This window comes from Bufo gargarizans, chromosome 1 (assembly GCF_014858855.1).
Source record: "Bufo gargarizans isolate SCDJY-AF-19 chromosome 1, ASM1485885v1, whole genome shotgun sequence".
NCBI classification, from domain to species: Eukaryota; Metazoa; Chordata; class Amphibia; order Anura; family Bufonidae; genus Bufo; species Bufo gargarizans.
Window position 1 is genome coordinate 560,435,756 of NC_058080.1, and position 25,486 is coordinate 560,461,241.

The 25,486-nt window shown below is 43.7% G+C and overlaps 1 protein-coding gene across 18 annotated transcripts in view; it reads left to right on the top strand.

The window, feature by feature from the left end:
- Nucleotides 1-25,486, top strand: part of RIMBP2 (RIMS binding protein 2) — a 683,237-nt gene that overhangs the window by 533,464 nt on the left and 124,287 nt on the right. For all 18 annotated transcript variants that reach the window (XR_006387405.1, XR_006387406.1, XR_006387407.1 and 15 more), the window contains 2 exons: nt 13,916-13,987; nt 18,914-19,048. Coding sequence is in view for 15 of the 18 variants with exons in the window: in XM_044275630.1 (XP_044131565.1) it covers nt 13,916-13,987; nt 18,914-19,048 (207 nt within the window). In the remaining 3 variants the exon portion in view is untranslated. The remainder of the gene's footprint in view (nt 1-13,915; nt 13,988-18,913; nt 19,049-25,486) is intronic.

A 25,486-nucleotide genomic window follows, 5' to 3' on the forward strand; every position in this document is an offset into this window, starting at 1 on the left:
AAAAATTTAAAAATGCGTACATTTTATTTACAGGTCAGTATGATTATAGAGATACCACATTTTTATAGTTTTTGTTATGTGTTACTTCTTTAAAAAAAAAATGGAAAAGCAATAAAAAAATTTTTTTCATCCTTTTTTATTTTTCCATTGTTAGTGCTGTGTGAGGGCTTGTTTTTTGCAGGGTAGGTTTTAGAATACTTCTGTAATGCAGTGTTTAGTGATTTTACTATTATCCTGATACCCTGCATCTGGGGAATAGTTATATGGCAGGTTTGGGTGCCTTTTCAAAAGATCCTGGACTGTCATGACTACTGGTAGGTACCCTACAATCCGGTCCCACGTGGTAGGGGGGAATGGTCTGGGGACACATAGCTGGCACCCGCCACATATCTAGTGGGCTCAGCTACTGAGCCTGCACAGTATTTCACCTGTGCACGTACGCTGTACGTGTATGGCAGATGTTGCCAAGGGGTTGATAGATGGCTGAGCAGTCTCTTTATACAGTAATGTGTTCCAATACATTATAGTAAGGCTTATTGCACACTAACGTGTGCTCTCCGTGGCCGTATTGTGGACCGCATTTGCGGATCCGCAATACAGGGGCACCATTCCGTGTACATTCCGCATCACGGATGCGGACCCATTCACTTCAATGGGTCCGCAAGGGGGGCGTGTCCTGACTATGGCGGCGTGAACACGCATCGCCGAGATCTCCTGTCCTGAGAGGGCTTTAGCAAGCATTTCTAGCTCACCAGCACCTGCAATTCCAGGCTCCGATGGTTCGGACGAGAAGGGGATCCTCTGCGGGTTCCGTTAATACCCCCACGGACGTGAGGCACAAGGACATCCAGCAGTTTTTTGCTCTGGAAGGCCAGAAGGTAACGGGCCGCGACTTGGGCGCCACAGCTCTCCCACAAGCTGCGAGTGAACTGAACGCTGCTGCACCCCCATACAAGCCCTTACAAACTCCGAAGCAAGCAGAGAAATCAGGGGTAGCTCACCGCAACATGAATCAGCCCCATTCACCTGCTGTAAATGAGAAGAGGGACTCGCCTCCCCCGGCCCACGCTATGTCTGGCGGAGACACCAGGCCGGCGCCATCTTGCCAGGCCCCACGAGACCCCACGTCGCCGGCTCAGGCCGCACAGACCCCGCAGAAACTGGCTTTATCCCAGGCTATCCCTCCGGCGGACACAGAGGAGCCGCCTTGGGACTGGAGAGCCCATGTCCGACAACTGCCGACCAGGCAAGAGATGGAACAGTTTATTGCACGCCTTGAAACCTCCTATAAGCAGGAACTTCATACTCTGTCCACCAATCTACAAATGGTGGAGGAGAGGGTGGACGACGTATCCTCCCATCAGGCTGAATTGTCCTCACGCCTGGACATGCTGGAAGATAAAGGGGTGCAGAGGGATCAGCATATTAGTCAGCTCTATCGTCTACATGAAGATGTGGAAAATCGTAGTAGGCGCAACAATATCAGGCTGCGGGGCCTCCCTGAAGCTATCCCTTCTGCTGATCTTATTCACACCCTACAAGAACTTTTCAAGATGATCCTGAATAGGCCGGTCTCGGATGACCTAGAAATTGACAGGGCGCACAGGACACTCGGCCCACCAAATCCGGATCCCGCTAGACCCAGAGATGTGATATGTCGCCTGCACTACTACTCCATCAAGGAAGAGATCATGCGAAAGGCGCGCAACACCGCCTCGATCGAGTTCCGGGGAGTTCATATCTCACTTTTGCAGGACCTGGCTCGTTCCACATTACAACAGAGAAGAGCTCTTCGTCCTTTGCTAGAATGCCTCCGTGAAAGAGACATTCCCTATATGTGGGGCTATCCGTTCCAGCTGGTGGTCAGAAGGGGGGGCAAGCGCTATGAACTGCGTGATCCGTCGAAGCTAGCTGACTTCTTAGCAGCGCTGGGCCTCCCTGATATTGAACTCCCTGACTGGACCATCACTCCCCCGATCCCGTCGAGATTATCTGTTTGGAAGGCTACCTCTCCAGGACGTAACAGAGGGGTGGATGATAGGAGACAGCCTTTCTGATCGTTTCTCTTAGTTGGGATTTGTAGAGTAGGATGTACCCCTTTACACAGTTTCCCCACAAGGCCTCTGCTGGCTTAAGTCCAGCTCTCATGAGCCCGATTTTTCTACATGTTCTAGTGACGCGGCTCCCCTTTCCGAAGAAGTAATTCATTTCACTAGGCATCCCTTTCCCACAGTTTGATCTCTGGTTACTGGGTCTTCTGTGTGTTTGATGGGGCTGGGTGCATTTTTACAGAGTTGCCCCCCCCCCTTCTTTGCCCACCATCTCTTAGAGGTGCGCAGAGGTATAATGCTGGTCAAATATACTCTCAGGCAGGTCTCTACACCTGCTGTTGGAAGACAGTTCCCTGTTTAACGTTTCTCGTTATTCACCTCAACTCCGAGGTTTTCTTGATACCTTAGGGTGTCTTCCCTGTTTGGGATTGGGTCTGCAGTCTTTTTCCCTTTTTTCTTTTTGTGGTCTTGTCTTGTCTGATTACCTTTCCCCTTCCCCTATTTTATTTTGTGTGTCGTTGTGTCCTTGTGTGATTCTCTGTTGTTTGGTCTTACCGTTGTGTGTTTTCCCCACCCCCGTGCCTGTCACCTATCCTGTCAGGGTCTCTCTGTAATTTGGTCATGGTGCCTCCGATCAATCAGAGGGTTGAGGTCAAATTGGTCTCCCTGAATGTAAGGGGCCTTAATATCCCCGACAAAAGGGCAATGATCCTAGCTGGGTTACAAAAAGAAAAAGCTCAGATCCTACTTCTCCAAGAAACACATTTTAAGACGCACCATGTACCAAATTTCAGATCCAGGACGTACACCACATGGATCCATAGTACTAATCCAGATGCTAAAGCGAAAGGTGTCTCGATAGCGTTGAATAAAAATTTACCTTGCTCTGTCTTGGATTCTAGATCTTGCAGCAAAGGACGGTACGTCTTTGTCAAACTGGCCATACATGGGAGAGTGTACACAGTAGGTAATATATATCTCCCGAATTCGGGTCAAGGTAAGACATTTGCTGCTATTATGTCAAAAATGGAATCTTTTATGGATGGTATTGTACTGCTGGGAGGGGACTTAATCCGTCGCTAGACACCTCCCTTGGGAGATCGCTGGTTCCTAACTCGACCCTCACTAGGGTCCACTCTGTCTTGCGGTCCAATAGGCTGGTGGATGTCTGGAGGGTGTTAAATCCGACGAGCCGAGACTACACATACTACTCCCCAGCCCATGACTCCTATAGCAGGATTGACCTGTTTGCTATTTCCCATCATGCTTTGTCCTATCAGCCTAAGGTGGATGTTGGTTCGATATTATGGTCGGATCATGCCCCAGTTTTTCTTACCCTGGCTTTACCTGACTTAGTGGCTAAAGAGTGGACTTGGCGGCTCAATGCACATCTATTGAAAGATATGGTTTGTAGACAAGCCATAGAGAAATCCATTTCAGATTTCATGGTCACTCACACCACTGACCCCACAGCTCCTCCTCTGCAGTGGGAAGCACTTAAGTGTGTCCTAAGAGGGGTTTTTATTCAACACGGCTCGAGACTGAAAAAAGAGAGGGAGGCACGTATTAGGAGCTTGTCGGACGAGTTACTCCGCCTGGAATCCCTTCATAAGGGATCTCGTACCCCAGATCTGCTGTCGGAGTTGTCCTTGGTGAGAGATAAATTAAGGGAGGAGATTGGCAGGAAACATGCACACGCTAGGGAAAGATACCAGGGCTTTTTGTTCGAGAACGCCAATAAATGTGGGTCGGCCCTAGCCAAACTTCTCCATCCTAAATCGTTGCAATCCTATATTCCTGAGATTAAGGATTCACAGGGTAAGACCTTGCACCATCCTCTCCATATTGCTGAAGCTTTTAGAGAATATTATGCATCTTTGTATAATATCAAAGGCCAATTCGCGGACATGCGGCCCTCTGATCTGGATGGTCGCATCTCCTCCTACCTAACTGAGACGGCCCTGCCCGCGATTACGCCGGAACAGCAAGCTGATCTAGATCTACCCCTCTCTGAGACTGAGGTAAAAGTGGTGATTAAATCTCTCAAAGGCCATAAGAGCCCGGGGCCGGACGGATTTACTGGCGTTTTCTATAAAAGATTCCTTGATCTACTTAGTCCCTTGATGACAAAAGCATTCAATTGCATCTCTCCTGCTTGTGCCTTCCCTAAACAATCCCTAGAGGCTCATATTGTTGTCATTCCCAAGCCTAATAAGGATAGCACGGTTTGTGGTATTACAGGCCGATATCTTTAATAAACTGTGACATTAAAATCTATTCAAAGATCCTGGCAAAAAGGGTGCGGCTGATTTTACCGTAATGTATTAGCCTAGATCAAGTGGGCTTTGTCCCTGGCAGAGAAGCCAGAGACAATACCATACGCACATTGATCAACCATGTGCAAGAAAGTCAGATCCCCATTGGCCTGATGTCTGTAGATGCCGAGAAGGCGTTTGACAGGGTTCACTGGCGATTTATGTTAGCTTCCTTGCAACATCTTGGATTGGGACATAGATTCATAGAATATGTATCAGCCTTATATACTAACCCTACTGCCAGAGTTAGGGTTAATAGGGTCCTAGCACCACCTTTTGAGATCCATAATGGAACCCGTCAGGGCTGCCCGTTGTCCCCTCTCCTATATGTACTACAAATGGAACATCTTGCTCAGGCTATCCGCCTTAATCCCGACATCCCAGGTGTCTCCGTCAGGAATAAACAGCAGAAACTGGCGTTGTACGCTGACGACTTGCTCCTATACGTGTCGTCCCCCCATATCTCAATTCCATCTTTACTCCGAGAGTTTGACAGATTTGGACACTTAAGTAATTTTAAGGTGAATCTCTCAAAGACGGAGCTACTAAACATCTCTTTGACTGATGTAGATGTAAACTCCCTCAGAACTAACTTTTCTTTTAAATGGAAAGAGCAAAGTTTGGTGTATTTGGGCGTCCAAATTCCTACGCAGCTACACTTGCTTTTTCCACTCAATTACTTACCTCTGCAGAGGAGAACGCTGGAGGACATGCAGAAATACTCCCTCAAAAAGCTGTCCTGGTTTGGCCGCATGTCCGCCTTCAAGCTGGACATCCTACCGAGGTTTCTTTACCTCTTCCAAACTGTCCCGATATATGTACCACGGTCGTACTTCCAAGAGCTTCAGAAAGGTTTGAATAAGTTCATATGGCAAGCTAGTAAACCTAGGTTACGGAGACAAGTCCTGACTAAACAGAAATCCTTGGGCGGTTTTGGCCTCCCAGACATGTTAATCTATCATAGCGCCTCGGTGCTAACCAGAATTAGGGATTGGCTTCATAAGGGTGCTCAGAAGTTGTGGATAAGCTTGGAGCAGTCTTTGTCTCCCCTCCCTCTTCAAGCGTTGCCCTGGCTTGAATTGGATTTACGGCCGGCTTCTGAAGAATGGCCGTACCTGGTAAGGCACACTCTATCTATCTGGGATAAGTGGATCTCCATGTCACAGGTGTCAGTTAGGCCAGGTCCCATGACCCCATTGCATGGCAATCCTGCATTTTTACCGGGCCTTCGACCACCCGCTTTTCTCATTAAAACAGTAGGGGATGGAATCCTGAGGGTTAGGGACTTAGTCACCTCAGGGCTTTTATCCTCCATTGAGAGCCTCAGACAGAATGTAGCTTTTGCACAAGTTTCATGGTTGGGGTACGCTCAAGTCAGGTCTTTCATGGGTCACACGTTCCCTGGTGGAGAGATAGGTCAGTTGACAGACTTCGACAAACTTTACCTGGCCTCCACTGACGGTCGCGGTACAATATCATCCATGTATCAGGTTTTGCTACAATCCCAGAATGGTGACAGAGCCCCCTTTTTCGCAAAATGGGAAAGGGACCTGCAAGTTTCCTTCTCAGCGGATGAAGTGGAGAAGATTTGTACACTCTCCCATGGGTTGTCCATGGCATCTCAAATTAAAGAAAAGAATTATAAAATTGTCTCTAGGTGGTAGTACTGCCCTACTACTCTGCAACAGATGTTCCCGTCGGTTCCCGATCATTGCTGGCGGTGTGAACGGGAGCAAGGCTCTATGTTGCATATCTGGTGGGACTGCCAGTTGATAAAGCTGTTCTGGGAGAAGGTTTTGAGTATCAATACCAGCTATTCGAACCAGTCGATAGCTAATACTCCTCAGGTTACACTGCTGTCTCTAATTCCGGGCTCTCTAGACTCTCAGAGATTTGGAGATCTGGTGTGTTCCTGAATTTTTCCTCAGTAGGGTTCTTGTCAGGTGTAACCTCTCCTTAGTACCCCTCCCCTCTTCCTATTCCTCTTCCCTTTTGTGTCTTTTATGTTTATTGTGCTGCAGGGTCCTCCGTTTAAGATTACTCACTTAATGTGCTCACTTGGGCATTCGAGGGTTCATAGCACAGCTTATTCGCCTCCACAGTGATAGCCCTCCTTGATTGGGGTTCCCTGTTTGGCTGGGATGTTTGAGTCCCGCTAATGGTTAATATCTCTGTGATATTTCAGCTGTTATTCGAGGGTCCTGCGTGTCCCTGTGTTGGACTATGTCCATATTACTTATATCAATGTCTGTGATGTACTGAGTCATTTGCTTATGAAAATCAAAAAACTGAATAAAATAAGATTACACACAATGGGTCCGCAAGCCCGGAGATGCTGAATAGTGCGGAACGGAAGCACGGAACCCTACGGAAGCGCAACCCTATCTTTTCGTGGAACGGCTGGAAGAGACCCATTAAAGTGAATGGGTCCGCGATCCGCTGCCCCACGGTGGGTGTTCGTGCATTGCGGCCCGCAATTTGCAGGCCGCAACATGGCCACGGGGTGCACACCTACGTGTGCAAGAGGCCTAAACAGGGCAAAGGGGATCTGTCAGGTCTGGTTAATTATCCTTTATGAGGAACACATTTGATATAGTGGAGAAACTGAGCTCAGAAATATATGTTTTTCTCTAAGTTGATGCAGTATTTTCCTGTAAAAAGCTAGTTAAAGCCTCCCAGAATTCATACTGAAAGCATTTGTGCCAACTTCACCCTGCCACACAGGCTTGATTATAGCTTGTTAATGAACCTGTGTGTCCTGGCATTTTTTCCATGAAAATACTGAACTAAGTCATACTTTGGAAACCTACATAAAACTTAGCTTAGGCTACTTATACATCTGCGCTTTTCATTTTCGCTATTGAGATCCGTCATAGGAACTCAATAGCGGGGGAAACGCTTCAGTTTTGTCTCCATTGTCAATGGGGACAAAACTGAACGGAAGGGACGGAATGCACCAGAATGCATTCCGTTAAGTTACGTTTCATTGCGCTCCCATGACACGCACAAAAACGCTGCAAGCACAATGTAAGTCAATTGAGACGGATCCATTTTCTCTGACACAAAAGAAAACTGATCCGTCCCCCATTGACTTACAATGGTTTTAGAGACGGATCCGTCATAGCTAATTTAGGGATAATACAACTGGATCGGTTCAACGAATGCAGACAGTTATTATCATGACAGATCCAGCAAAAATGCAGATGCAAAAGTAGCCTTAGGCTGGTTTCACACGGGCGTTACGGATTGGGGCCGGATGCGTTCAGAGTGCGTTCAGTGAAACTCACACTATTTTGCAAGTAAGTTCAGTCAGTTTTGTCTGTGATTACGTTTAGTTGTTCAGTTTTTTCAGCGCGGGTGCAATGCGTTTTGATGCGTTTTTCATGCGCGTGATTAAAAACGGAATGTTTACAAACAACATCTCTTATCAACCATCAGTGAAAAACGCATCGCACCCGCACTTGCTTGCTGATGCAATGTGTTTTTCACGCAGCCCAATTAACTTCTATGCAGAAGAAAAACGCAGAATATAGAACATGCTGCGATTTTCACGCAACACAGAACTGATGCGTGAAAAACAACGCTCATGTACATAGACCCATTGAAATGAATGGGTGAGGATTCAGTGCGGGTGCTATGCGTTCACGTCACGCATTGCATCCGCGCGGAAAACTCGCTTGTGTGAAAGGGGCCTTAGTGAGTTTTCCGTACAGTTGCAATGCGTGACGTGAACGCATAGCACCTGCACTGAATCCTGACCGATTCATTACAATGGGTCTCTGTACATGAGCGTTTTTTTTTTCACGCATCAGTTCTGCGTTGCGTGAAAAATGCAGCATGTTCTATATTCTGAGTTTTTCACGCAGCCCTGGCCCCATAGAAGTGAATGCGGCATATGAGGGGTTAATCCACCAGCATCGGCAATATCACTGATGCTGGAGGATGCAGCAAGGTCCAGCTGTCAGTAATAGCCGGATCCCTGCTGCTTAATGCGGAACCGCACATGGGGCAGGGGAAGGACCGCAGGACGAGAATGCTCGTCCTGGGGCACTAAGTACCGGCCATTTTGGACAAGCATTCTCGTCCTGGGTCCTTAAGGGGTTAAGGACCAATAATATATTCCCCCTTTGTGTTCTAGCAGTCTTGTTTTATTTTGCAGGATTAGTTGTAGTTTTTTTTTATATGAACCATTTTGGGTTATATACAGTACAGACCAAAAGTTTGGACACACCTTCTCAATCAAAGAGTTTTCTTTATTTTCATGACTATGAAAATTGCAGATTCACACTGAAGGCATCAAAACTATGATTTAACACATGTGGAATTATATACATAACAAAAAAGTGGGAAACAACAGAAAATATGTCATATTCTAGGTTCTTCAAAGTAGCCACCTTTTGCTTTGATTACTGCTTTGCGCACTCTTGGCATTCTCTTGATGAGCTTCGAGAGGTAGTCACCTGAAATGGTCTTCCAACAGTCTTGAAGGAGTTCCCAGAGATGCTTAGCACTTGTTGGCCCTTTTGCCTTCACTCTGCAGTCCAGCTCACCCCAAACCATCTCGATTGGGTTCAGGTACGGTGACTGTGGAGGTCAGGTCATCTGGCGCAGCACCCCATCACTCTCCTTCATGGTGAAATAGCCCTTACACAGCCTGGAGTTGTGTTTGGGGTCATTGTCCTGTTGAAAAATAAATTATGGTCCAACTAAACGCAAACCAGATGGAATACCATGCCGCTGCAAGATGCTGTGGTAGCCATGGTGGTTCAGTATGCCTTCAATTTTGAATAAATCCCCAACAGTGTCACCAGCAAAGCACCCCCACACCGTCACACCTCCTCCTCCATGCTTCACAGTGGGAACCAGGCATGTAGAGTCCATCCGTTCACCTTTTCTGCGTCGCACAAAGACATGGTGGTTGGAACCAAAGATCTCAAATTTGGACTCATCAGACCAACGCACAGATTTCCACTGGTCTAATGTCCATTCCTTGTGTTCTTTAGCCCAAACAAGTCTCTTCTGCTTGTTGCCTGTCCTTAGCAGTGGTTTCCTAGCAGATATTCTACCATGAATGACTGATTCACACAGTCTCCTCTTAACAGTTGTTCTAGAGATGTGTCCGCTGCTAGAACTCTGTGTGGCATTGACCTGGTCTCTAATCTGAGCTGCTGTTAACCTGCGATTTCTGAGGCTGGTGACTCGGATGAACTTATCCTCCGCAGCAGAGGTGACTCTTGGTCTTCCTTTCCTGGGGCGGTCCGCATGTGAGCCAGTTTGTAGCGCTTGATGGTTTTTGCGACTGCACTTAGGGACAATTTCAAAGTTTTCCCAATTTTTCGAACTGACTGACCTTCATTTCTTAAAGTAATGATGGCCACTAGTTTCTCTTTACTTAGCTGCCTTTTTCTTGCCATAATACAAATTCTAACAGTCTATTCAGTAGGACTATCAGCTGTGTATTCACCTGACTTCTCCACAACGCAACTGATGGTCCCAGCCCCATTTATAAGGCAAGAAATCCCACTTATTAAACCTGACAGGGCACACCTGTGAAGTGAAAACCATTTCAGGTGACTACCTCTTGAAGCTCATCAAAAGAATGCCAAGAGTGTGCAAAGTGTTTCACACTTTTTTGTTATGTATATAATTCCACATGTGTTAAATCATAGTTTTGATGCCTTCAGTGTGAATCTACAATTTTCATAGTCATGAAAATAAAGAAAACTCTTTGAATGAGAAGGTGTGTCCAAACTTTTGGTCTGTACTGTATAGTGTAGTAAATAACTTGTATTATTTTTTTTAAATATACTTTTATTCAAGGAAAAGTACACGTAAGCTGCATACAAAGCCATTGATGACAAAAGCATATACAAATGTCAGTTCAGGTACATCATAAATGAAATGCCGTTCTGGACAAGAAATGCATGTACCTTTCCCCCTCCCTCCCCCACCCACCTCCCACTTCTAACTGAAATATCTAACTTTGAGAAAAGCTAACTCTTAGCACATCAATATTGATGATAATTACCCCCACAAAGTAAATATCTGTGAAACAACTGACTGTAAATGATTCATTAGATCAAAAATCTGCTAAACCACAGACTGCCATTGACCTTACTCCTTCAAATCTATAATCACGTTTTTGGTGTCCTTCCTCCCCTAAATTCCCCCCTCCCCCTTTTGTCCATCCTGAACGTCTCGGCTACAATCCAAACAAACTCTTTCTCAACCACTAACATAGCTCTACTACTCCGTCAATCCTGCCAGACCCCACATCCAGACTTTTAATTCTCCCAACTGACCCTTCAAGTCCTCTTGTAGATACCACGCTGTAAGATGAAAAGGTCCCATCAACGAAGGGTACTCAGATTTGGGAATATAGTGTACCATAAAAACCTTCCATGTTTTGTACAGTTTTTTCCCCAGCATTTCTTTCCTGGTAATAGCATCTCGCCATTCTAATTGAAATAAACGTTTAATTCGGTTCAACAACACCTCTGCACTAGGGATGTCTGACTATATCCAAGGGGGAAGTTGGGATTACCCTGTAATGGGAGATGTTTCGAAAACGCATAAGGTAGACCAAAAAGTTTCCTTACATTCTTCCAAGCAATGATTGTGTCCCTAAGAACTAGGGACCTTTTTGCCATAGAGGGTAGACACTTTGGTGTGAAGGAGGGCCATCAGATTCCACGGAGACGCTAGCTGGTTCTCAACATGGAAATTTGATGATGTCATATTAGCCCAGTCTAAGATATGCCTACTAAGGCACGCTAAATTGTATGCCATAAGGTCTGGGAAATTAAGACCTCCCTGTTCCTTGCCTTCTTCCCTCCCCACAGGAATTGTGTAAACAGTTTTTCAAGGTCCTTAATGTCAAATTTTACAAATCCCACCTGTTCTTGTCCTATTAACTGGGGTAAGCTAAGCGATCTGCTACAATCTTAGCTAACAATTTTGCGTCAACATTTATTAGAGATGGGTCTATAAGAACCCGGAGTTAAGTGGTCCTTCCCTGGCTTGGGTAATAGTTTGATATATGACATGTTCTCGTTGTCTAGCGACATATGTCCCTGAAAGACCCCATTAAACAATTCCAATAAAACAGGAGAAACCTGGACTATAAGAGCCTTGAAAAATTCCCCAGTAAATCCATCTGGTCCCGGGGCTTTGGAATTACCTAAATGTTTAATGGCCTCTTGTAGCTCCTGTACAGATATGTCAGCATTTATAGAAAGGATCTGATCTGCAGTTAATTTTGGTAGTTTAACCCTATTTAGAATAGTGTCTGACAAGTCACATTTCACCTCATCTTTATATAGTGCTTCAAAATAAGAGCCTACTATAGTACTGATTACCGCAGGATCATGACTCAGGTTCCCCTTTGCGTCTTTCAAACATGTTATATATTGGGGACTTCTCATCCCGTTAACTAGATTTGCTAATAGCCTCCCAGATTTATTCCCATATTTATAGAGCTTTGTTTCCATTTCTGACTGTTTCAGGGTCTCCCTTTCTCTCAAACAGTTTTCAAAGGCATGACGTTCAGTCCCCCACTTCTGTTTGTTAGCTTCTGACGGGTTACTCATGAAACTGGAATAAGCCTCCCTGACTTTTTGGCTCGTTTCATTAAAGGACAGTTGGGCTTTTTTCTTAATGTTACTAACATATCCCATGATCTTGCCCCTCATCACTGCTTTTGAGGTGTTCCAAAATAACTTAGGGTCCTCTAAGTGCACCCCATTATCAGACTTAAATTCCTCCCACCATATGGATAGCTTTTCCACAAATTCCTCTCTTGAGCACAAATGAGAAGGAAAGCTCCGTATGTAATCCAACCCTCTCGGGTAAGTCTCCAACAGATCTAGTGCTATCGGGCATGGTCTGATATAACCATATCACCAATCTCCGCCTCCTACACCCTATGCGAAAGCGAGTGAGATGAGAAAATGTAATTGATCCGTGACCATGAGGATTGTGCATTCGAATAGAATGTAAAGCGTCGGTCATCAGGATGGAATTGACGCCATGGGTCTATCAGACCAGCTCCTCCCATAAGAGGCTGAATCATGTTATCTTGGGGCCCATCTAACCCTACTCTGTCACCTTCTCGTCTTCTGTCCTCCGCACCCCTAAACACAGAATTAAAGTCCCCCCCTACAATCTTATGCTGATTTGAGTCGCCTAATACCCTGGCTTCCAACTCTCTAAAGAACGGACTATTATTTGTGTTTGGGCCGTAAACATTATAGATGCTGTACTGAGTGTCCTGGACCTGTAAAAGAACTTGAGCTCATCTGCCTTTTGTATCCGCAGTATGGCCTATCACATTACAATTGAGCTGTTTACTTATCAGAGTTAGAACCCCTGCCTTCCTATGGTATGCTGGAGAACCTAACACATATCCTACCCATAATCTTTTCATTCTGTCAAAATCCTGCTCTTCCAGGTGCATTTCTTGGAGCAGAACTACGTCAGGTCAGAGTTTCTTTAAGGCCCCTTTCACACGGGCGAGTTTTCCGTGCGGGTGCGATGCGTGCGGTGAACGTATTGCACCCGCACTGAATCCTGACCCATTCATTTCTATGGGGCTGTGCACATGAGCGGTGATTTTCACGCATCACTTGTGCGTTGAGTGAAAATCGCAGCATGCTCTATATTGTCCGATTTTCACGCGACGCAGGCCCCATAGAAGTGAATGGAAAGCATGAAAATCGCAAAGCATCCGCAAGCAAGTACGGATGCGGTGCGATTTTCACGCACGGTTGCTAGGAGACGGGATGGAGACCCGATCATTATTATTTTCCCTTATAACATGGTTATAAGGGAAAATAATAGCATTCTGAATACAGAATGCATAGTAAAACAGCGCTAGAGGTCCTTGTGTCTCCTCTGCTGAACAGGACCTGGGGTGAGCTGCTGCATTAAATAGAGGTTAAGGACCTTTGATGACGTCACTCTGGTCATCACATGGTCTTTTACCATGGTGAATCACCATGGTAAAAGATCATGTGACGTACCATGTGATGACCGGAGTGACGTCATCAAAGGTCCTTAACCTCTATTTAATGCAGCAGCTCATCCCAGGTCCTGTTCAGCAGAGGAGACACAAGGAGATGCCGGGCTTCGCGATCAAGTGGACTAAGGTGAGTTAAATTATTTTTTATTTTTTTTTAAATGGTGAGAACAGTCAGAGTAGGTGACAAACTCCATTTAACAATACAATATATGTGGATATGGTTTTGAACCCTATCTCAAGGCATGCTTGGGGTTTTCAGAGTCTGTTGCAGAAGTGCCATGGATTACATTATTTCATCCTTTGCATTGCAAAGAAGGACATATGTCGCTAAATTTGTGACAAAATCCACATGTAACTGGAGAAGTACAGTATATGGCAGAAAAACTTAGCTACATCTGGAAATGTGTATTAAATGGCAGAAAACTAAAATCTTTATGTTGGATGATGAACTAAGGCTTAATTTACACTCACAGTTCTGTAATGTGCAAGGCAAACATTGGTTAACTCTTTTATATCTGATCCTCTTGCAGGCGGAGCTAACGTTTTGCACAGGTGATATAATAACTGTGTTTGGTGAAATTGATGAAGATGGATTTTATTATGTAAGTAGTACTTTTATAAATATGTATACTAAGTATCTTTACCGGATAATTTTCTACAAAGGTCAAGAAAAAGATATTGGCTAATATACAACTTGCTTTTCATGTGAATAGGCACTGAGCTGCAGTTTGTCAGCATACCCACTACACAGCGGATGGAGCCTTTTGCTTGGGGAGTACTGCTACAGGACAATGATTCTTTCATATCCATATTCCAAAATCAATAACCGTTTTATTTTTCCATTTAGGAAGTGCTTATTTTTTGAGGGATGACAAAATTTTAATGTCACTATTTTAGGGTTGCACATAATGTATTAAAAACAAGAGTTTGGGGTATCACTTTGACGGTGTTCACCGCGCGGTATGGATAATAAGTTAACTTTATTCTGTGGATTATTGCAATTAGAGCAATACCAAATGTTTACAGTGTTTTATATGCTTTACTATGTTTGTGTAAAAAAAAATATATATTTTTTTTAAATATCATTTTGGATCACAACTTTCCAAAACATTATTGTAGCTTTATGAGGGGCTTTTGTTTGTTGTTGTTGCAGAAACTAGCCTGTTCAATTGGTTTTCTTTGTACCATTTATTGTTTTCTATTCCAGTTTTAAAACTGTGATTCTGACATTGTTTTATAGTTTTGGATGCAGAGAAATCAATTGTGTTTCTTTTTATTTTTTAACACAGTAAAACGATATGTAGGACTTATCTATACACTTTATATTTTTTTAGTCCCACCTGGGGACTCTGAAGAGCACTGGCGAGCATAGCATCCCACAATTGCATTGGAGGGGTTTAGATGGTCTTACAGGGGAGCCTGCTCTATCTATAAAACCAGTTATGTAGGTGTCACAGTCAGTATTGGCCATGACATTTGATAGATTAAATGGCTTTATACCCGCACAGTTCTTGAAGCAATGCCTTTTGCACACATTGGGGCAGATTTATCATAGTGTACGCCGGGCTATGATAACCAGTCCGGGTACCTAAACTGAAATCTACTCCAGGCCCTGGCTGGTGTGGATTTCAGTCTTCTTCCTCGCCAGAAAACTGTCATAAAAGATTATATATGTAGTGGAATCACAGGCCTTGCCCTCTTTTTGGGAAAGTGGTGAGGCTGGCAGAGTATACATTTTTGCGCAAGTGCCATTGAAAAATTTGCAACCACACAGCTTGCAACTTTTTTACACCACAAAAGTGGCATACCTACATGATAAATGTGGCCTATGTATTTACACGGCTTTACAGAAACTACATCCTGTTGGGAGTAGAAATAACATAACTTAATGAGTCCATCAGATTTATTTTCAGCTGTCTTTTATTTTTTTTATTTAAGTAAAACCAATCTTTTCCCTTAGAACAGTCTTATATCTTGTGAACAGGTTCTGACTGATGCTGGCATGATAACATCACACCGTTGAAGGATTTTATTCCACTACATTGCAAAAGTGCTCTGTGACATTGAGATCTGGGACACTAAGATACTGTACTGCAAGAACTTTCTGTCAGGTTCACTTAGTAAGAGAATTGTGCATTCAATTATCTTGCTGGAAGCAGCCAACAGAATATACAGTGGGATGCGAAAGTTTGGGCAACCTTGTTAATCGTCATGATTTTCCTGGATAAATCGTTGGTTGTTATGATAAAAAAATGTCTGTTAAATATATCATATAGGAGACACACACAGTGATATTTGAGAAGTGAAATAAAGTTTATTGTATTTACAGAAAGTGTGCTATAATTGTTTAAATAAAATTAGGCAGGTGCATAAATTTGGGCACTGTTGTCATTTTATTGATTCCAAAACCTTTAGAACTAATTATTGGAACTCAAATTGGCTTGGTAAGCTCAGTGACCCCTGACCTACATACATAGGTGAATCCAATTATGAGAAAGAGTATTTAAGGGGGTCAATTGTAAGTTTCCCTCCTCTTTAAATTTTCTCTGAAGAGTAGCAACATGGGGGTCTCAAAACAACTCTCAAATGACCTGAAGACAAAGATTGTTCACCATCATGGTTTAGGGGAAGGATACAGAAAGCTGTCTCAGAGATTTCAGCTGTCTGTTTCCACAGTTAGGAACATATTGAGGAAATGGAAGACCACAGGCTCAGTTCAAGTTAAGGCTCGAAGTGGCAGACCAAGAAAAATCTCGGATAGACAGAAGCGACGAATGGTGAGAACAGTCAGAGTCAACCCACAGACCAGCACCAAAGACCTACAACATCATCTTGCTGCAGATGGAGTCACTGTGCATCGTTCAACCATTCGGCGCACTTTACACAAGGAGATTCTGTATGCGAGAGTGATGCAGAGGAAGCCTTTTCTCCGCCCACAGCACAACAAGTGCCGCTTGAGGTGGGCTAAAGCACATTTGGACAAGCCAGCTTTATTTTGGAATAAGATGCTGTGGACTGATGAAACTAAAATCGAGTTATTTGGCCATAACAAGGGGCGTTATGTATGGAGGAAAAAGAACACAGCATTCCAAGAAAAACACCTGCTACCTACAGCTAAATATGGTGGTGGTTCCATCATGCTGTGAGGCTGTGTGGCCAGTGCTGGGACTAGGAATCTTGTCAAAGTTGAGGGACGCAAGGATTCCACTGAGTATCAGCAGATTCTGGAGACCAATGTCCAGGAATCAGTGACAAAGCTGAAGCTGCGCCGGGGCTGGATCTTTCAACAAGGCAACGACCCTAAACACTGCTCTAAATCCACTAAGGCATTTATGCAGAGGAACAAGTACAACGTTCTGGAATGGCCATCTCAGTGCCCAGACCTGAATATAATTGAAAATCTGTGGTGTGACTTAGAGAGCTGTCCATGCTCGGAAGCCATCAAACCTGAATGAACTAAAGATGTTTTGTAAAGAGGACTGGTCCAAAATACCTTCAACCAGAATCCAGACTCTCATTGGAACCTACAGGAAGCATTTAGAGGCTGTAATTTCTGCAAAAAGAAGATCTACGAAATATTGATTTCATTTATTTTTTTGTGGTGCCCAAATTTATGCACCTGCCTAATTTTGTTTAAACAATTATAGCACATTTTCTGTAAATCCAATAAACTTAATTTCACTTCTCAAATATAACTGTGTGTGTCTCCTATATGATATATTTAACTGACATTTTTTATTTTAACAACCAACGATTTATACAGGAAAATCATGACGATTAACAAGGTTGCCCAAACTTTCGCATCCCACTGTATGTGCATTGTGGTAATAAAAAGGGTGCATGTATTTTACCCCAGCCAGACTTAATCAATTCTTTCCGAACACAACCAATAATAGAACACAACCAATAATTGTTGGAGATGTAGTAGAGCCCCTGGTAACTTACTCCATATATTCTGGAGTTGTACTGCCCTTAACTCCTACTGGTTAGACATAGAAAAACTCCTCCTTTCAGTGACAACGTTAACAATCAAATTATCACCAGAATTAACTTTACTCTCCTTAGGGATAGACAGGTTCCCACACTCTTACCGAAAAATGATATGCCATATATTATTGTCTGCTAAACTCCTGATAGCTAGAAATTGGAAATCTACCCTAATCCCATCCATAGAGAATGTCACTGACATGATTTCTGCTCATTGTGTTTATGAAAGGCTCATTGCTTTCCGCAAAAACAATCTGAGCTCTTTCAAGAAATACTGGAGACCCTGGCTAACATTGTTTCCATTACCACACTCTGACTTACACTGAATGTATAAACTATGGTTGTGCACCTGTCATTAGCGATCTCCAGATCTGTTACATTGATATGTTCTTGTTACATTGTTTTACGTGACTACCTCTGGAACTTTGTATCATTTGTACTATCTGTAACGTACCTTGTTAACTTTCAAAAATCTATTACAAATTACAATAAACATTTAATGTTTAATAAAATAAAAAAGGGTGCATGCAAGGCCAGTATCAGGGTATATTCACAAGCCAAAGATTTGCTAAAGAAATGTCTGCTATTGTCACATTCACTTTATTGGGATTTGATGCAACCCATGAACATACTTTAGAAATGTCTTTGATAATTTTGCTGTGTGTGAACATACCCTTAAGCTGTGTGACAGCATCATGCATATTTGGAATTTAAGGACCTAACATTTCCTGCACCATCACCAGCGTGAAATATTGATGGATGTTTTATCATAAATTCACACCAAATTCCTTTTGATATTTATGGTAATGTTAAGATTTAGCTGAATGGAATGAATCTCAGTTTGGAGGGGCCACTAAGCCCTGTTGAGCATTATGGCTTCTTCATTATCAGTTGAACACTGTGGCCTCTACACATTACCAGTCCGCAGCCCTGTCAAATAGTTAGTGTGTCTGGGTGTGTCTGGGTGACTAGAGTCAAACCCCCACCGACCTGATATTGATGGACCATACTAAGGATTAGCCATAAATATTAAAGTCCCAGTGACCCCTTTAAAGCATTTATGTAGATCATAAATCCTCTTTATGTATACACTGCTTTGAAGTGATAAGCACATCAGTCCATTTCTCAAATATCTTGCATTTCTATTGGGACTATTAATAAAATTGCACCACATTCTGAGTTTGTATATGAACATGTCCATATATTAAAACGATCAGAAACTTTAATTATGGTTATTGTATGTTTAAAGGGGTATTCTCATCCCTGCAGAATATGCCATAAATATTCATCAGTGCAGCACATATTCCTATATCCAGAATGGGGCTCTGTTGCTACTCACCAGGAATGGAGAGGTAGTGATGCATGGCTTTCTTCATTCACTTCAATAAGCACTTCTGAAAATAGTCAGAATATGGGAAAACCCCCTTAATAATAAATCTCAAGGAAATATTTCTGTAGCATTTTGAACAGGAACCTTTTTAATATAAGAAATGCCATTTTGTTCATGATTGCTGAATGTCTTTTAATGACTATCCTTGTAGGGTGAACTAAATGGACATAAAGGCCTTGTCCCCTCTAATTTTCTGGAAGAAGTGCCTGATGATGTTGAGGTTTACCTTTCTGATGCACCATCTCGATACCCTCCTGACACCCCTATGCGAACAAAAGTTAAGAGGGTAAGATGTTGTTCCTAGTTAATAAAAACACAGGTGAAAATTCTGCCAAGTCTCCTTTCCACATCTTTACCATGAGTTAGGGTTGCTTGTAATTTATGTACAAGTTGCAAAGAACGGGTGTTTTTTTTTTATTTCCACCAGTAGTGTCTGACAGGAAAAACACTGTCCGTGATTTTTACCCAAAGTTTGCACTGCACATGCACAAAAACTCAGATATGCAGTGCAGACAAGGAGCTCTTTGACTAGGTTTTCAAGTCTAGCCAAGTCACTCGTAGCAGCACCAGTGTGTTGGTAACGGGTGGCAGGTGTCTCCTGGCCTAACTGGCTGGCGGTCAGCTCATCTGATGATAATTGGATCTCCTTTCTCGTGACCTGACTTGTGGGGAGTCCTGACTCCTGTGGCCATGAGGAATTGAGATTGAGAAAAGAACACCGGATCTGTAATGAGACTGATAGAGAGTGTGTATCTGTGTCTGACTGTATGTTTACAAAAGGGCAGCACAGCTCGAGAGCAGTGGAAAAGTGGAGACTGGAGAGAGCTGTCTACACTATATTACTGGTCACTATGTTATTCTTCTGGTTACCTTCCACCTTATGTTGTTACTTTCCCCCTTATCTTACTGGTCACTATCTGCCTTATTTTACTGGTCACTGTCCCCACTATTTTACTAGGCACTGTCAACCCTATCATAGTAGTCCAAGTCTAACAGCCGAGAAGGGGAGAAGTTGTTTGATATTGGTTAAGCTGTACTGACTCAAATGTGCTTTATTATCACACAGTGGGGCTGTATAAGAAAGTATGCTACTATATGTACAAGGCCCTGCTGTCATGTGACAGCTGGGGGTAGGTCTGAAACAGATCTGTAACACCTCTCCCTTTTTTATAACTATGCGCATAGTGTTAACCACTTCAACCCCGCTAGCTGAAACCCCCTTAATGACCAGGCCACTTTTTACACTTCTGCACTACACTACTTTCATCGTTTATTGCTCGGTCATGCAACTTACCACCCAAATGAATTTTACCTCCTTTTCTTCTCACTAATAGAGCTTTCATTTGGTGGTATTTCATTGCTGCTGACATTTTTACTTTTTTTGTTATTAATCGAAATTTAACGATTTTTTTGCAAAAAAAAAGACATTTTTCACTTTCAGTTGTATAATTTTGCAAAAAAACGACAACCATATATACATTTTTCGCTAAATTTATTGTTCTATATGCCTTTGATAAAAAAAAAAAATGTTTAGGTAAAAAAAAAATGGTTTGGGTAAAAGTTATAGCGTTTACAAACTATGGTACAAAAATGTGAATTTCCGCTTTTTGAAGCAGCTCTGACTTTCTGAGCACCTGTGAGTTCATAGAACTATCTTGGTCAAATGCCAACTTTGTATAAAAAAATGGGAAATGTTGTCTTTTGCCAAGATATTTCTCTCACCCAGCATGGGTATATGTAAAATGACACCCCAAAACACATTCCCCAACTTCTCCCGAGTACGGCGATACCAGATGTGTGACACTTTTTTGCAGCCTAGGTGGGCAAAGGGGCACACATTCCAAAGAGCACCTTTCGGATTTCACCGGTCATTTTTTACAGATTTTGATTGCAAACTACTTCTCACGCATATGGGCCCCTAAAATGCCAGGGCAGTATAACTACCCCACAAGTGACACCATTTTGGAAAGAAGACACCCCAGGGTATTCCGTGAGGGGCATGGCGAGTTCCTAGAATTTTTTTTTTGTCACAAGTTAGTGGAATATGAGACTTTGTAAGAAAAAAAAAATCATCATTTTCCGCTAACTTGTGACAAAAAAAAAAAAATTTATACAAAGTTGGCATTTGACCAAGATATTTATCTCACCCAGCATGGGTATATGTAAAATGACACCCTAAAACACATTCCCCAACTTCTCCTAAGTACGGCGATACAACATGTGTGACACTTTTTTGCAGCCTAGATGCGCAAAGTGGCCCAAATTCTTTTTAGGAGGGCATTTTTAGACATTTGGATCCCAGACTTCTTTTCACGCTTTCAGGCCCCTAAAATGCCAGGGCAGTATAAATACCCCACATGTGACCCCATTTTGGAAAGAAGACACCCCAAGGTATTCAATGAGGGGCATGGCCAGTTCATAGAATTTTTTATTTTTTTTGGCACAAGTTAGCGGAAATTGATTTTTTTTTGTATTTTCTCACAAAGTCTCCCTTTCCGCTAACTTGGGACAAAAATTTCAATCTTTTATGGACTCAATATGCCCCTCATGGAATACCTTGGGGTGTCTTCTTTCCGAAATGGGGTCACATGTGGGGTATTTATACTGCCCTGGCATTTTAGGGGCCCTAAAGCCAGTTAGTGGACACAAGTTAGTGGAATATGAGACTTTGTAAGAAAAAAAAACAATTTCCGCTAACTTGGGCAAAAAAATGTCTGAATGGAGCCTTACAAGGGGGTGATCAATGACAGGGGGGTGATCACCTATATAGACTCCCTGATCACCCCCCTGTTATTGATCACCCCCCTGTCGTTGATCACCCCCCTGTAAGGCTCCATTCAGACATCCGTATGATTTTTGCGGATCCACGGATACATGAATCGGATCCACAAAACACATACGGACGTCTGAATGGAGCCTTACAGGGGGGTGATCAATGACAGGGGGGTGATCAGGGAGTGTATATGAGGTGATCACCCCCCTGTAAGGCTCCATTCAGACGTCCGTATGTGTTTTGCGGATCCGATCCATGTATCCGTGGATCCGTAAAAATCATACGGACGTCTGAATGGAGCCTTACAGGGGGTGATCAGGGAGTGTATATGAGGTGATCACCCCCCCTGTCATTGATCACCCCCCTGTAAGGCTCCATTCAGACGTCCATATGTGTTTTGTGGATCCGATCCATGTATCCGTGGATCCGTAAAAATCATACGGACGTCTGAATGGAGCCTTACAGGGGGGTGATCAATGACAGGGGGGTGATCAATGACGGGGTGATCAGGGAGTGTATATGAGGTGATCACCCCCCTGTAAGGCTCCATTCAGACGTCCGTATGTGTTTTGCGGATCCGATCCGTGGATCCGTAAAAATCATACGGACGTCTGAATGGAGCCTTACAGGGGGGTGATCAATGACAGGGGGGTGATCAATGACAGGGGGTCATCAGGGAGTGTATATGGGTGATCACCTCCCTGTCATTGATCACCCCCCTGTAAGGCTCCATTCAGACGTCCGTACGTGTTTTGCGGATCCGATCCATGTATCCGTAAAAATCATACGGACGTCTGAATGGAGCCTTACAGGGGGGTGATCAATGACAGGGGGGTGATTAATGACAAGGGGGTGATCAGGGAGTGTATATGAGGTAATCACCCCCCTGTCATTGATCACCCCCCTGTAAGGCTCTATTCAGACGTCCGTATGTGTTTTGCGGATCCGATCCATGTATCCGTGGATCCGTAAAAATCATACGGACGTCTGAATGGAGCCTTACAGGGGGGTGATCAATGACAGGGGGGTGATCAGGGAGTCTATATGGGGTGATCATGGGTGATCTGGGGTTCATAAGGGGTTAATAAGTGACAGGGGGGGTGTAGTGTAGTGTAGTGGTGTTTTGTGGTACTTTACTGAGCTACCTGTGTCCTCTGGTGGTCGATCCAAACAAAAGGGACCACCAGAGGACCAGGTAGCAGGTATATTAGACGCTGTTATCAAAACAGCATCTAATATACTTGTTAGGGGTTAAAAAAAATCACATCTCCAGCCTGCCAGCGAACGATCGCCGCTGGCAGGCTGGAGATCCACTCGCTTACCTTCCGATCCTGTGAATGCGCGCGCGGTCCGGAGGTGGTTAAACAAGGACCAAGTATTCAACACATTAAGTTGTGGTTCCCAAATCAAATTGACTATTAAGAAATCTTAAATGGGTATTCTCATCTGGACATTTATGGCATATCAATAGGATTTTACCATAAATGTCTAATAGGGGCAGGTCCCACCTCTGGGACCCGGTTCTATCTCAAAAAGAGGGATCCACTGTGGAGAGCAGGCCATGCATGCGTGGTCACCCAAAGCTATAGGACTGGCTGGCTATTTTCAAAACTCCCATAGCAGTGAATGGAGAGGATGCTGCACATGTACAGCATGCTGTTCATTCACCAGGACCTCGTCCTTGATATAGGGTGGGACTTTTGCGCCATATCCTATCGAACCTATGGCATGGGTGCCTGAGGGGGCACTCAGAGCTCTCTCTGTGGGCACCTGTGCCCTGGAAAAAGTCTAAGGCTTACCAATATGCCTTAGACTTTTCCTGCCATTCATGAGCACAGGGTACACTATGAATGGCATACGAAATGCATTAAAGGGGTTGTCCGGGTTCAGAGCTAAACCCGGACATACCTCCATTTTCACCCAGGCAGCCCCCTTGACTTGAGCATCGGAGCAGTTCTTGCTCCGATGTTCTCCTTTGCCCTGTGCTAAATCGCGCAGGGCAAAGGCATTTTTAGGAGTTCCAGTGACGTACTTTCCGCATCCGTTGTTCCGTTCCGTGGCCCCGCAAAAAAGATAGAGCATGTCCTATTCTTTTCTGCAACCACGGACAAGCTTAGGCATTCTCTATATAGCGCTGGCCATGTGCGGTCTGCAAATTGCGAAATGCACATGGCCGGTATCCGTGTTTTGTGGATCTGCAATTTGTGCACAGCAAAACACGGCCGTGTGAATGCACCCTTAGACTGTAGTATTGCGATAAATGAGTGGGTTTTGAGTTGCAGTTTGGGTACATTTTGTTTGCAATCTATTGCCTTCTATAGCATCAGAGACACAGGGTAGGGCCATAGAGTTCTATATGATGACTATTTACCATATAAATTCATAATATGATAGTATGCATGACATGAGGCCTGCTGCTGAGGACATTACATAAAAAACATCAAAGTCATGGATGTGTGTATTCCACAATAGATCACACATTTTTACAAATTTCACAATCTTCTAATGTGCAAATCAACAAGTTATACAGTACAGACCAAAAGTTTGGACACACCTTCTCATTCAAAGAGTTTTCTTTTTTTTCATGACTATGAAAATTGTAGATTCGCACGGAAGGCATCAAAACTATGAATTAACACATGTGGAATTGTATACATAACAAAAAAGTGGGAAACAACAGAAAATATGTCATATTCTAGGTTCTTCAAAGTAGCCACCTTTTGCTTTGATTACTTCTTTGCACACTCTTGGCATTCTCTTGATGAGCTTCAAGAGGTAATCGCCTGAAATGGTCTTCCAACAGTCTTGAAGGAGTTCCCAGAGATGCTTAGCACTTGTTGGCCCTTTTGCCTTCACTCTGCGGTCCAGCTCACCCCAAACCATCTCGATTGGGTTCAGGTCCGGTGACTGTGAAGGCCAGGTTATCTGGCGCAGCACCCCATCACTCTCCTTCATGGTGAAATAGCCCTTACACAGCCTGGAGGTGTGTTTGGGGTCATTGTCCTGTTGAAAAATAAATGATGGTCCAACTAAACACAAACCGGATGGAATAGCATGCCACTGCAAGATGCTGTGGTAGCCATGCTGGTTCAGTATGCCTTTAATTATGAATAAATTCCCAACAGTGTCTCCAGCAAAGCACCCCCACACCATCACACCTCCTCCTCCATGCTTCACGGTGGGAACCAGGCATGTAGAGTCCATCCTTTCACCTTTTCTGCGTCGCACAAAGACACGGTGGTTGGAACCAAAGATCTCAAATTTGGACTCATCAAACCAAAGCACAGATTTCCACTGGTCTAATGTCCATTCCTTGTGTTCTTTAGCCCAAACATGTCTCTTCTACTGGCTGCCTGTCCTTAGCAGTGGTTTCTTAGCAGATATTCTACCATGAAGACCTGATTCACACAGTCTCCTCTTAACAGTTGTTCTAGAGATGTGTCTGCTGCTAGAACTCTGTGTGGCATTGACCTGGTCTCTAATCTGAGCTGCTGTTAACCTGCGATTTCTGAGGCTGCTGACTTATCCTCCGCAGCAGAGGTGACTCTTGGTCTTCCTTTCCTGGGGCGGTCCACATGTGAGCCAGTTTCTTTGTAGCGCTTTATGGTTTTTGTGACTGCACTTGGGGACACTTTCAAAGTTTTCCCAATTTTTCGGACTGACTGACCTTCATTTCTTAAAGTAATGATGGCCACTTGTTTTTCTTTACTTAGCTGCTTTTTTCTTGCCATAATACAAATTCTAACAGTCTATTCAGTAGGACTATCAGCTGTGTATCCACCTGACTTCTCCACAACGCAACTGATGGTCCCAACCCCATTTATAAGGCAAGAAATCCCACTTATTAAACCTGACAGGGCACATCTGTGAAGTGAAAACCTTTTCAGGTGACTACCTCTTGAAGCTCATCAAGAGAATGCCAAGAGTGTGCAAAGCAGTAATCAAAGCAAA